At 41.7% G+C, this 13728-nt stretch overlaps 1 protein-coding gene across 5 annotated transcripts in view; it reads left to right on the top strand.

Moving 5' to 3' along the window:
- The first annotated feature begins 1778 nt into the window (after positions 1–1778).
- Positions 1779–13728, top strand: part of NNT (nicotinamide nucleotide transhydrogenase) — a 107531-nt gene continuing 95581 nt past the window's right edge. The window contains exons 1-4 of one of the 5 annotated variants that reach the window (XM_063619862.1): positions 2773–2814; positions 3739–3997; positions 8105–8308; positions 11831–12060. In XM_063619862.1, coding sequence (XP_063475932.1) covers positions 8158–8308; positions 11831–12060 — 381 coding nt within the window. In that variant the 5' untranslated portion in view covers positions 2773–2814; positions 3739–3997; positions 8105–8157. Of the gene's footprint in view, positions 2211–2477; positions 2622–2772; positions 2815–3738; positions 3998–8104; positions 8309–11830; positions 12061–13728 lie in introns of those variants that run through there. The other 4 variants (XM_055245408.2, XM_055245409.2, XM_055245404.2 and 1 more) reach the window with 4 other exon arrangements.

Below are 13728 nucleotides of genomic sequence, written 5' to 3'. Positions count from 1 at the left end.
CAGAGCGAGACTCTGTCTCAAAAAAAAAAAAAAAAAAAAAAATAAGAATCCCATCTCTCTGGGGCTGTTCACTTTACTAATAATTATTCATAAAAGGGAAGCTGAGACAATAAATTGCCAATAACCATGTAACATAATAACCACAATGAAAAGACATTAAAGCTACCTTTTCTCTAGCCTGATTTTACCTAGATGCTGGGTTTTGGTAACAAGCCATCACTATAGGTCAGTTTTTGATTACATGTCTTCTCAGGTTCAGCCTACGTTTTGCTTTTTGGCTATTGGGCACCTCTCTGGTTTTCAGGCTTTAAAGCAGATCCAAATGTTGTATTATAGTCTTGTAAATGTTTCATCCTTTTTGCTTCTGACAGATTAGAACTCTAATTATTAAAAACTATTTTTAAGCATTTGCGACTACAAAAACTCCTGAACTTCAAAGGGTTTACATTGATGTTTATCTTAATTTTTAAATATTTTAAAAATTATTCAATAATAGAACAATCTGTAATGAAAACTTACACATAAGTGAGAGGTACTATTTTAAGATGAGAGTTTGCAGGTCAAGATAGGGAGGAAAGAGTAGATGTCAGAGTGGGAAAGGCCCTTACAACTTAATAGGGAATATCAAATCTCTACAAAAATTTTATTCAAGACAGTGTCTAAGACTTAGAAGCAACTAACTTAGAAGCAAACTTTTGGAACTTAATCCTATTTTCATTGGGGACTCCATTTATGAATAATATGCTGTAATTATACGTAGAAGTTTAAGGACTGAAACAGAGCATTCCAAATGATAAATGGTTTCACCCAAAGAAATGGTACCCAAATTATGTTGTACAAGTAAGCAGAATAAAATAATCATATGCTAGTTATTAAAATTATCATATGCCTACCATTCGTGATTTTCAAAAGTGAAAAACAGTATGTTATCTTTGAGTTTGTTTTCATGTGATATAAACTTATAAGCAAGTCAAATTAAATAATGTACTGAGCATTAATTTAAGCCAGGATTTTCCAGCCTCAGCACTATTGACATTTGGGGCTGGATAATGCTTCGTCGTGAGGGGCTGTGCAGTGTGAGGTGTTCTGTAATATCCCTGGCCCCAACCCATTAGATAGGTCCCCTCTCCAGTTGTGACAACCAAAATGTCTCTAGAAATTGCCAAATATCCTTCGGAACTAAATTGTCCCCAGTTGGGAACCACGAATTATTAATCCCTAAAAGACAAAGCAGCAACTCCTGACCACCACAAAAAGTTTTAAATCAATAACTTAGTTTAAAATCCTTATCCATTACTAATCCCACTTCATTGTACCTTCAGTATCTGGAAACCGTCCCTATGGTCACGCTTACCACGGCTCATTATTATTTTAAAACATGGGGCTGTGTCATTTCCTGTCTGTGAGTTTGGACTGCAGCGGGAATCCATTAGTTGAATGACCTTCTGTGTAGGTTAGTCACAAGACAAGTTCTCAAACTAAGGGTTTCCCTGCGGCTCATTTCTTTTTAAAGACATGGAATACCTGTTCTGCTTATGCCTTTTAGATTCATAATTATTTTTCTTGTATCAAAATTTCAATTAATAGAAAGAAATGACGTTACTGACACTTCATGATGATTAAGTTTTGGGCAAGTGAACCATTTTACACTCTATTTTTTATTCCTCCCACTTTTAGTCAGAATACATCTGCAGAATAAGTAACAGAACTGTGTGAAAAGAACGACTAGGTCATTACGGTTAATAGTTTTACAAAAACAGCCGAGGCCTGGTCTGGAAAGCTCACAACCTCCACCCAGATGGTTTCCAGCCTCGGGGATATTCGTACTAGCAGTGACACTAGCCGGCTTCCTCTAGGCTGGCTCTGATGTTGGAAGACAAGCACGCAGATGTGTGTTACTTTTCAAGCCTGGACATCGTTTCTGAGGAATTTAACTCCACCTCTCCTGCCAGAATGGAAAATCAACGCCCCCATTCCCGCCCTTCACCAACCCTTCTCCGCCTGCCCCTTTCCCTTGGGTCCTCTCCTGTTACAGAAGTTCTGATTTTTCCTAGCGAGCTGGAGGAAAGGCAGGTACCCAGAGTGGAGTTATATTACCTGTTTCTTTGTTCTGATGGGACCCCAGACAGGAAATCACGCTTTGTAACTGGTTCTTCAAGGGGAGAAGCAAATGTGTCCCTGAAAACTTCAGCTGCTGCCTTTGGCACCAGGTTTGATTGACAAGGACTGGCGGAGGGAAAGCGCGGAGGCTGGGCTGGGGGCCGCGGGCCGCGGGCCGCGGCAGAGACAAAGAGGTTTTGCCAGTCCCCGAGAGTGGAAGGGCCCCTGGGGGTAACTAGCCTTTGAGCTCAAAGGGGCATTTCGTGAGGTCGCCTTTTGGTTCGGAGAGCGCGCGGCGATCGGGTGGAGGGGGCCTGGCGGGAAGAAAGCCGGGGCGGGGAAGGGGCGCGGGCGGAGGTGGGAGCGGAGCTGCCGTCACGTGGCCGCCCGCCGCCGCGAATGTGGGGCTGTTCTTCCGGGTTGGAGGCGCAGCGCCGCGGGGCCCAAGCCCGGGTCGGCCAGCGCGAAGTCCCCTCGCGGCCAGCAGGGCACAGCCCAAGGCTATCAGCCTCTCGGCCCAGGTGAGCACGACGGCACTGGCGGGTGCGGGCAGCCGGGGCGCGCGCCTAGGGCGCAGCTGGGAAAGGGGCTCGGGCCTTCCCTGAAGACCACGGCCCTCGCCGGGAGAGAGACCTGTCAAAGAGCAAAGGGGGGCGGGGTCGGCGGTGTCCCGGGCGCAGGGTGCACTGGGGTGTCCGCAGGCCGCAGGCTTAGGTGGGGAAGAAGAACCGTGCCTCTTGGGGTTCCTTTCTCGTCTTCTGCTGGGGCGATGTCGAAGGGAGTGGGCTGGTGGATTTGGGAACTGGGTCCCCGCAGAGGGCAGGGAACGAGGCGGCAGCTGTGCAGGTGCAGATATTTGCAGCTTTGGGGGACAGCGAGAGTCGTACGGGGTCATTTCGGCCCTCAAGATCGGGGGTGGTGGAGAGGGAGGTCATAGAGGACTTTCGATGGGCGGTTCACCCAGAGAGGTGGCAGCTGGATGCCCCTGAGGTATGCTTGACCCTTGAGGGAGTTCGGAGAGGGTGTCCGGCTGGGGACGTAGGAGATTGCGAGCACAAATTGTGACTGTGAGTCGGGGCGGTCTGGCGGTGGTGGGTACAGGTTTCTGGGGCCTAGGCTGGTGAGGAGGAAGAGACAGCGGAGAGGGCGACCTGGGCAGAGCTAGTTCAAACTCAACAGCCGGAATGACTCTTTGCAGCCGTGGCCAATCGGCTTCCTAGGGAGGTTATAAATAGCGGTCTCGTGCAGATGCCAGCGGGTGGCAGTTAGTTGCCGAACAAGGGGCGGCACCAGTGGCAGTAGCCGTGACACCGGTGGCTTTGGGTAAGGTCACGGCGCCTGCCAGCCGAGGCTGGCTCAGTAGGGTATTGTGTCCTTGCTGGTATGTCTCGCTTTTAAAAGCGTGACTTGTTTATGGTTGCCGGTGTCCTTTATTCACCCTGCGGCGCTGGCCAGTCCTTAGGTGGTCTGTTTGTCAGGAGTCTTGTAGGACAGACTTATTCGGAGCAGCGCGTGGGGCTTAGGTGCCTGCCTACTCTTCTTATTTAAAGTGTGCCCCTTTTCTTCACTGCACCCCTTTTATTTGCAAACCTTGACTTTTTATTAACAGACAGTTTAGGATTGCATTCTTTCCAGCAGGTGCGCTTAGGCTGCTTACCTTGGTGATAGAATCAGTTTTCCACAAGGCTACACAAACATTTCCTTTTCAAAGGAAATTTTCTGAAAATCCTTGGAAAATGTGCTCAATAGGTACTTAGGCTTAAGGTCACCTAGCCCTATTCATTCAGTCAAAAATACGGACTTCCTCTGTGTTGTGCAAAGCACTGGGGGAGAGTAACACCAAAGTGAATATAACAGCTGATAAGGATATTCTCAATCCTGGCAACAACCCTGAGAGGTAGGTGCTGTTATTTTATTTTTTCAAGTCTCGCTCTGTTGTCCAAGCTGGAGTACAGTGGCACAATCATGGCTCACTGCAGTCTGGAACTCCTGGGCTCAAGCGATTCTCCCACCTCAGACTCCCAAGTAGCTGGGACTTCTGGCTTGCATCACCATGCCCTGCTAATTAATTTTTTTTTTCAGCAATGGGGGTCTCACTGTGTTGCCCAGGCTAGTCTTGAGCTCTTGGCCTCAAGCAGTCCTCCCCACTAGCCTCCCAAAGAGATGGCATTATAGGCGTGAGCCACCACCCTGGCTGGGTGCTATTATTCCCCATTTTAAAGATGAGGAAATTAAGTACAGAGAAGTTAAGTGACTTCCCAAGGTCACACAACCAATAAGCTGTAGAGTGGGGGCTTCCAATCCATAGATCCAGAGCTGACTCTCTTAAATATCTGTGGTATCCTCCCTCTTTAGGTTGGGTGCTTGCCCTCAAGGATTTTAGTATCTAATAGGGGAAATAACCTGTATAAGTTACATTAAACACACATAATGAAAGCAATGTTTAAAAAGTTGTGCTTTTTCCCCCTAATTTTGAGTTATAAAGTTTTTTTCTTATTGCTTCAAGGCCACAGGAGCACATGGATAAATGAGAGCTTTACAGTGAAGATGGAGGAAAATGTGATGGTTAAGATGGAGTATTATCTTTTGTATAAACCTGTACAGGCCAATGATAAGATAGTTTAAATATTGTCTATCTTTCAGGGCCATTTGTATTTGGTTTAGACTTAGTGATATGTATTGCTCTTGCCAATAAATGACCTCCCGATCTCTGCCCTGTATGTTCACAGTTGAATCAAGCGGAATTTTTCACAGAAATTGGCCTATGAAGGCTTTGGCCCTACTGATGTCTGATGCACCTGCCAGGGATCTGCTGAACATCAGATTACCATTTTCCAAGTAGAAGGAACAAATTTTCCAAATTTCAGGCCATGAAATAGGACTTCAGTTTTAAAGCATTACAAAGTCTCATCTAATCATAAGATTTCTAGAGCCTAAAATGGCCTTTGAAACCTGTGCTCTTTTTATAGTTGAGCTAACTGAGGCAGGGGGAGGTTCAGGTCGAACAGTAAGTGAGTGGCAGATTTGGACAATACAGGACTCTATTAAAGCTCAGTTCACTCTTTTGCTGAGGTCTGGGAACTCTTTGTCAGCCCTATAAAAATGGTGGTTGTTGGGGAGTTGGGATGATCCAAGAAGAGAAACTTGGGTAAGTGGGAAGGTTGGGATAGGAGTAGGTCACTCAGTAATGGTGGGGAAAAAAAATCTCACTCAAGACAAGAATAATCTTTTACACATCTTTGCATCTCCCTTAGTTCTTGGCATAGATTCGGTAGAGGTTTTGAATGTGTAGCTGAATCTTGAACTAATTTTCTCTTTATTCTCAGCCATGATAACTGTAGATGTGACCCATGAATGAATGAGTAGGGTATTTATGAGACTTGAGAATACTTTAGGACTGAAATGAAATGACATGATATGTGGAAACATTTTGAACATGTAAAGCTGTCTGTCCAAATGCAAATAATTATTCATACATATTTTTAATTGCATGCCAAAACACATCTTGCATTCTTTCTTCCTTAGCCATTTTTCATTTGATTCTCTTCATCTCAAACGGCTTTCCCTTCCTTAGCTCTAAAAGAGGACACAATCTCATTCTTTGATCCTTCAAATATTCTGAGCTTGTGTTACTCTACTTTGTAGTGTTATTATTTGTTGACTTCTTATATCCAGGAAAATTCCAGTTTGATTCTACAAGTGCTTCTTAATGGCAAAACTCTGCCCTTGGTATATATTTGTTGAATTAAGGGGCATCTTATGAATAAATGCTCCCTGGATTAAAAATTTCCATTACTTATGCTGCTTTGTGGTATTTTAAAAAGATGTTTCTTCAGGGAGTTGTGGCAGCAGCTGTTTTTTTTTTTTTTGAGACAGAGTCTTGCTCTCTCGCCCAGGCTGGCAGGCTGGCAGGCTGGCAGGCTGGCAGGCTGGAGTGTAGTGGCATATCTCGGCTCACTGCAACCTTCACCTCCCAAGTTCAAGCGATTCTGGTGCCTCAGCCTCATGAGTAGCTGGGACTACAGGTGCATGCCATCACTCCTGTCAGGCCTCTGAGCCCAAGCTAAGCCATCATAACCCCTGTGACCTGCACATATACATCCAGATGGCTGGAAGCAACTGAAGAACCACAAAAGAAGTGAAAATGGCCAGTTCCTGCCTTAACTGATGACATTCCACCATTGTGATTTGTTTGTGCCCCACCCTAACTGATCAATTGACCTTGTGACATTCCTTCTCCTGGACACTGAGCACCTTGTGACCCCCACCACTGCCTGCAAGAGAAAACCTCCTTTAACTGTAATTTTCCACCACCTACCCAAATCCTATAAAACTGCCCCACCCCTTTCTCTCTTTGCTGACTCTCTTTTCGGACTCAGCCCACTTGCACCCAAGTGAAAATAGACAGCCTTGTTGTTCACACAAAGCCTGTTTGGTGGTCTCTTCACACGGATGTGCATAACAATGCCCGGCTAATTTTTTGTATTTTTAGTAGAGACGAGGTTTTGCCATGTTGCCCAGGCTGGTCTTGAACTGCTGAACTCAGGCAATGCCTCCCAAAGTGCTAGGATTACAGGCATGAGCCACCATGCCTGGCCAGTGGCAGGAGTTCTGACATTAAAAATGAGCTAAGTCTTTCTCCCTCTGAAGTCTGGAAGAACGTTTACGGAGCCTGCTAGGATCAGGTGCTCAGTCCTGTGAGGGTCCACATGATACAGCAGAACTTACAGGCAGAGTTAGCAGTGTTAGCTGAGTTTGGCTGATAAAATTCTAAGTCCTCGGCTTCTTTCCATTCTTTTTTTTTTTTTTGAGACGGCATCTCGCTCTGTCACCCAGGCTGGAATGCAGTGGCGCAATCTTGGCTCACTGCAACCTCCACCTCCCAGGTTCAACCGATTCTCCTGCTTCAGCCTCCCGAGTAGCCAGGATTACAGGCTCCAGCCACCAGGGCCAGCTAATTTTTATATTTTTAGTAGAAACAGGGTTTCGCCATGTTGGTCAGGCTGGTCTCGATCTCCTGACCTCGTGATCTGCTCACCTTGGCCTCCCAAAGTGCTGGGATTACAGGCATAAGCCACCATGCCTAGCTTCTTTCCATTCTTGAAAGAAAGAAGAGAAAGGTATGGAGGACCACTGGGAATTATGGGGACAGTGGGAGTGCCTTTCATGCATCCCTGGGGATCTACTGAGGAATGTGGTGGAGGTAGTTCCTGAAGCCTTAGTAACAGCAAAGCCCAGTGACACTTCACCCAGCCTGCTTAGAACTCGCAAAAAGTGGCCATTTTGTGAGAACCACTGACAAAAGAGTTCATAGTTATGGCCACATCTGCAAGCACAAGCCTATTTGAGAAAGATACTATGGAATTTCTCTTTCTTTCTTCTTTTCTTAGAGTCATGTGTCATGCATGTTTAATTTTCTTGAGAGGTGCACTTGGCAAACATGAATCTTTTGTTCACTCACTCAGCTTCAGTTCAGAGGTCTCAGTGGATAAGCATCCTGCTGCATTGAATAGAATGTCAGAGTATTCGGTATGACCTGGTGGCTAAATGTAAGTCACCATTATACTGTACAGTATTTTAGGTAATTTAAGGGAAATTCAAAGGTAACTGAATTACATGCACTTTTTGCTGGACATGCTGACTTAGAAGATAACTTTCATGTAAGATATGACTTGATTCTGTAGCAATATGTGTGTGTATTTAAGCTTTCTAGCTACATTAAGGATCAAATAGGTTATATGACCTAGGCTTGGAATTGAATAGTGAGTTTAGAACTCCAATTTTAGTGGGAAAATGGATGCCAAGTTTTAAATGCCTGAACTGGAAAACGAATTTTGAGCATCTTCTATAAGTAAGGAACTTGGCAAATAAATTCTTTATAGATGTCTACATGTAACTGTTATATTTCAAGCTCTTTAGATTAGTATTTTTTAAATGTTTTTCATGTTTAAACGACAAATTTTTTTTTCTTGGCATGTAAACATCCTATTTTCTTTTTTCTTAGTGATTTGCCTTCAAGGAAACTGAGGAGTCAGAAAATTGGGAACTCATATCAACATGGCAAACCTATTGAAAACAGTGGTGACTGGCTGCTCGTGTCCTTTACTTAGCAATTTGGGGTCCTGTAAGGGTCTACGTGTGAAGAAGGATTTTTTACGAACATTTCATACTCACCAAGAACTGTGGTGTAAAGCGCCTGTAAAACCAGGTAAAGTCTCACTTCAGTGATTGTAAATGAAACCTTCAAGTCATGGGAACTAATAGATCTGATGATCGATAAAAGGAAAAGCCATGTAGTTTTATGGCCTGGTGCTTGTGAGTGATCATTTTAAACAAAAAACAAGTAAGTGCTATCTTGTATTTTCCATGTACTATAGACGTTCCTGATTTCCAGCGCTAACAGAGAAGACAAGGTAATAGAAAAAACAAACAAACAAAAAAGATAAACCAGTTGAGTTGTCCCTGGAGCCTATTGCTCATAATAACCATTTCTCCTAGAAGCTCTTTCTAATTCCAGGTTAGTATTTGAGAATTGTACCATATACAGCTCATCTATGCTCAGGAATTAGGAATTAAGTATATTAATTGGTCTACATTAATGCTTTCCAATTTAGTTAGTAGCAATTTGATTGCAGTTGCTCAGGCCAGAAACCCTGGAGTCATTCTACATCCTCCTAGTAGGTATAGGTCAGCTATATCTCATATCTACAAACTGTCCTCTTCTTGCCATTGCTACTTTTATCATCTTGGTCCAAGCCATCGTCATCTATCACCTGTACTGATACACCAGTCTTCTAAATGGTCTCTGTGCTTTTTACCTCTGCCCCCTACAGTCTGTTCTGCACAGGACAGTGAGAATAATCTTTTTAAAATGTACAATCATGTCACTCCTCAATTCAAAATTTGCCACTTGCTTCCTAGCTCTTACAGAGGAAGATCTGAAGTCTTCCAGTGGCCTACAAAGCCTTCCCTGATAGAATGTCTCCTTGCTTCTGTTCTGGGGTACAGGCCAGAAGGAGGAGAGGCTAAAAGGGGCCCTTCTAAACCAAGTCAACTGTCTTTCTTTTTTTTTTTTTTTTTTTGAGCAGCAGCAAGATTTATTGCAAAGAGCGAAAGAACAAAGCTTCCACAGAGTGGAAGAGGACCCTAGCGGGTTGCCCCCAAGTCAACTCTCTTTTATCAGTCTTGCCCAAAGACCATCCCAGTACTTCTATCACTTCACCTCACTGTCCAGAACTCAGACATGTAGCTGTTTATATCTGTAAGGGAGACTTGGACATTTTGTCTTTTATTCTAGATGGAATGTATCCAGCTAAAAATGGCATTTTCTTATTAAGGTGGAGGAACAGGATGGATATTTTGGGGGGCAACCTTTGTCACCTAGAATAATGCCGTCTTTTGTTTTTTAAGTTTGTAGGACTGTTTGTTGATTCATTAAGGACCTCTAAACTGCTAGGTGATTTGAGATCTTATGTCTGCCTTGAATAGATTTTATAGCCTCTTTTCTTGTTCTCAGATGACAAGTCACAATTGGCAGGGTATCTGTCCCTACAAGCCTCCAACTTTATCTTCAGATGCCTTTCTTTTAAACTGCTCTGGAAAGCCAGATTATCCTGGTGATAAAATTGTGTATAAAATAAAGGTAAATAACTGTTGAAGACATGAAAACTGTCCTTGTGAGTAAATCCATGGACATCAAGATCTCTATATTGATTATGTATAAGACATTTGTGTTTAATTTCTGGTTCTTCACTATTTCCTAATTATTTTTATCTCTGAAAGATAAGGAGTCTATTTTTTCCTTAATATAACCATAAGTTCATTACCATATTGAAAAGTGTAGCAATTCCAGCTACAGTCAGTATTCATATTTTTTCAATTGCTTGCTTGCTTGCTTCCTTCCTTCCTTCCTTCCTTCCTTCCTTCCTTCCTTTCTTCCTCCCTCTTTTTCTTTACAGTTGGCTTGTTCAAAGAATGATCCAAACAGGGTCCACACATTGTATTTGCTATGTCTCTTTTGTCTCTTTTTATCTGTAAGTTCCCCTCTCTTTTTTCCTTTTAATATACTGAAGAATTTTATTGTTGCTCTGTAGAATTTACAACATTCTAGGTTTGGCTGATTGAATCCTCTTGGTATTGTTTAGCCAGTTTCTCTGTCCCTTGTATGTGCTCAAATTATCTCTTATTTGGTCAGTGGAAGCCCTTTCAAATTGGCTTCAAAATCCTTTTGACATGGCTTCAGTCATCTTTGGTAGCTTCCTTGCTTTTGCCATGTAGAGCCTGACAATTTGAGGTTGTCAGATAAGTGAACTTGAGCTAAGTGTATGTGATTGAGCTTTGTCTGTCAATCCAAATATTTGCCAGCTTTCTATTATTTTCTTCCCTCTCCTTCCAGTAAGGAGTAAGATTCAGCATTATTTGCCTTTTGTGTACTGTAAATTATTACTGTATAGGTAGTGTGGAATCTAAGACAGTGTTCAAATTCAGGTCTAGGTTGACTTAATTTCTCTAAGGTCTTAATAAGTTACTCTGTAGGGATAATTTCATTCATTTTGAAATTATACATATTCAGATCTTAGGTTGCAAGAATGGGTTTCCTAAGCTTTAATAAACCTTATATAGAAATGGATACTCTTCATTAAAAAATGTTTATGCTGCATATTAAGTAAAACATCAGGAGAAACTGATGTCCTGTAGCTAAAGATGGTCTGAACCATATCTAAATATAAGATTGTACTGTATAGGCTTTTTTGGGTTGCAAGGAACAGAATCACATCAGATTATATTTTGTGATGAGGGTTTGCTGTGTGGATTCTTGGCAAGTGTGAGAGCCCAGAAACCCCCCATCTACTCCTTGGATAAGTGGAATGTTATTTGTAGAATTCATGGGTGTGACACATCTTCTCTCTTTAAATATCTACTACTGATGTTTCTATCACTGTTACTGCTGACCTCCCTTTGATTACCTCATAGCTGTGCTTACAAATAACATTTGCACTGATCTACTCTCCTTGTCCCTTTCTGTGGGTCTCCCATTCAAACTCCTTGAGAGAGAACCCAGTGTGTTGAGTAGTCACTGGCCAACACAGAGTGTCCTTGGACAGAGTTCCTAAGTCATCTTATAAGGTGCAGCTGCAAGTTTTCCTCATCTGCCCTGTAGATGATTGTCCTTGACACAGCTGCTGATCCCTTGTCTAAGTGGCTGAGTGTGTAGAGTCTTAAGATACAACACTTAGAAATTTATGAGGCATTGTGTGTGGCCAAATTGCCTGGAAGGGAACTTTGAGTGTGGCAGGCCATCAAAGTGTCTAGGATACAGTTGTTCTTCAAAATAGCTAATTACTTCCATTTTTGTTAAAAGTACGGGCAAGGAGACCATAACCCAAGAGGCTTAGTTTGAAGAGTGGAGTCAGCATGTGGAGGGATCTCTAAGCCCATTTTTTTTCTCCTACAAATCAACTAAGCTTGTTATATTCCTTGAAGAAAGCCAATTGATTAAATAAAATATTTAGAAGTTTCAGAAGAGTAGGCATAAAAGTTTCTTATCATCTACCAAAAAAGTCAAAGAATTATAAGTATGAATCAGGAACATCATTCTGAACAGCAGCTTGCATGTGTGGTATATTTTGAAGAAAAGATTGCCCCTTTCAATGTTCTGAAATCTGTTTTTAAACATTTTTTGTTTGTTTTTTACCAAATGTATTTTTTTTTTGCCTTTGCTTGTTTGTAGGAATTCCATATAAGCAACTGACTATTGGAGTCCCCAAAGAGATATTCCAAAATGAGAAGCGAGTGGCATTGTCTCCTGCTGGCGTTCAGACCTTGGTCAAGCAGGGTTTTAATGTTGTCGTGGAATCGGGTGCGGGCGAAGCTTCCAAATTCTCAGATGATCACTATAGAGCGGCAGGTGCCCAAATCCAAGGGGCAAAGGAAGTGCTGGCTTCTGATTTGGTGGTCAAAGTAATTATTCCTTTTTTCTCTCCCATTTACAGCATGCTGACTTTTTGAAATCTTTTCATAGAAAAATTAAATTACTTTCTCTGGAGTTATACCTTTTCCTATTTTCAAACAGTGTGTTTTTCTCAAAGAAATGATTGCATGTTGTCATATTCTTCATGCTCCAGTAAAACTTGTATCAGACAATATGATCTATGGTTAACCATGAGGAGAGAAAAAGTGATCTTCCTTTTTACATTTGCTATATGGACATTTTCTTTTAATTGGCTGGGAAAAATTTGTTCTACATGGTCCATATATATATCCATAATACCCACACGTGAACATTTACTGCTAGAATGGAAAGAAGGTATGGAACTTAGTCTGGGACTGAATGTTCAGTGATCTTCTGACACCTGAAGGCACAATGATTTACACTGACATACGTGCTATTTCTAGAGAGGGCATGACTATTTTGGAGAAAGCAGCTTTGGGCTGAGTGGCGAGTAGCTTTACCTACTCTAAAATAAGTTCTAAAGGTAATACATAACAGAAATCTATATACTAAATGACTTGAGAATTAAAATATTAAATAAAAAATCCTTTAGAGAAAGGGGGAGAGACTGTATCAAGGGTCTAGCACAGATGATAACTAGAGTTGAGCATTAAATTAAATGCTAAGCCTCCTGCAACCAAGGCAAATGGGGAAGTAACTCATTTTTTCAGGAAATACAAGCTTTTTTCTACATTAATTTCTATGAGGTATCAATCACATAGTTTTTTTATTTCCTTACATAAAGCTCACTGAATAACTTGAGAGGATCCTAACACTTGACAGGTGGTTTTTGCTAAAGTTACAAAACCAATTTTTGCTATTGAAAGTTAATAGTAAAATTTGTGGCATGGGGGTTAACTGTAACTCAGCTAAAGTTTTTAAAGGTTTAAGTTTACAAATACTTGGTGATATAACTAGATATATAGTAAAATTACTTAGAGAAAAAAGAAAAGTATAATTCATTCTCATATATATTCTAGGGGTCATCTTTTGAGATGTCTTGAAAAAGCCCTATGAGGGTGTGCTTACATTTTGGAAGTGCTATGTGTTCCTTTTAGGGATTCACAGTGTATATAAGCAGTTAATGGTGTGCTCAGAAATCCTGTAACACAGAATATTATATGACTTTATACAGTACTAGCATTAATAAACTTCTTGATCTTGGGGGCCTCTTGTTTGAACCAGGTCTGTTAATATCCTGAGGAGCGCATTCAGGGAAACATTCTATTGGCTTGACTTAATCAGATGACAACGGTCTCAGCTGAGCATTTGATAGGGGCCAGTAGAATCAATTCAGAGTTGTTTTCTAACTTTTACTAAATCTATGTTATAGATTTTCTTGGAGGAAAAGTAGACCTTGTCAGAGAGCCTTAATTAAAGTCCAGAACCTAGAAAAATATGCATCACCAGATCAACAACTGAAATGGGAATAGCAGACAAAGGTGTCTCATAGGTAAATTGAGGTGAAATGCTGTGAGATAAACCTATTGACCCAATGTTTGTGTTTGTATTTAAAACATAAGTCCCAGAGGCTGTGTTTTCTGTGTTTACTTGCCTAAAAGCACTATTGCTAACTGGGAACTAATGAAATGGGATATTTTATTTGAAGGTTGATTTTAAACTTGGATCTAAAACAT

Source organism: Symphalangus syndactylus, chromosome 16 (genome assembly GCF_028878055.3).
Source record: "Symphalangus syndactylus isolate Jambi chromosome 16, NHGRI_mSymSyn1-v2.1_pri, whole genome shotgun sequence".
NCBI classification, from domain to species: Eukaryota; Metazoa; Chordata; class Mammalia; order Primates; family Hylobatidae; genus Symphalangus; species Symphalangus syndactylus.
The sequence above is the reverse complement of the archived record's forward strand: the minus strand, read 5'-3'. Positions and strand labels throughout refer to the sequence as shown.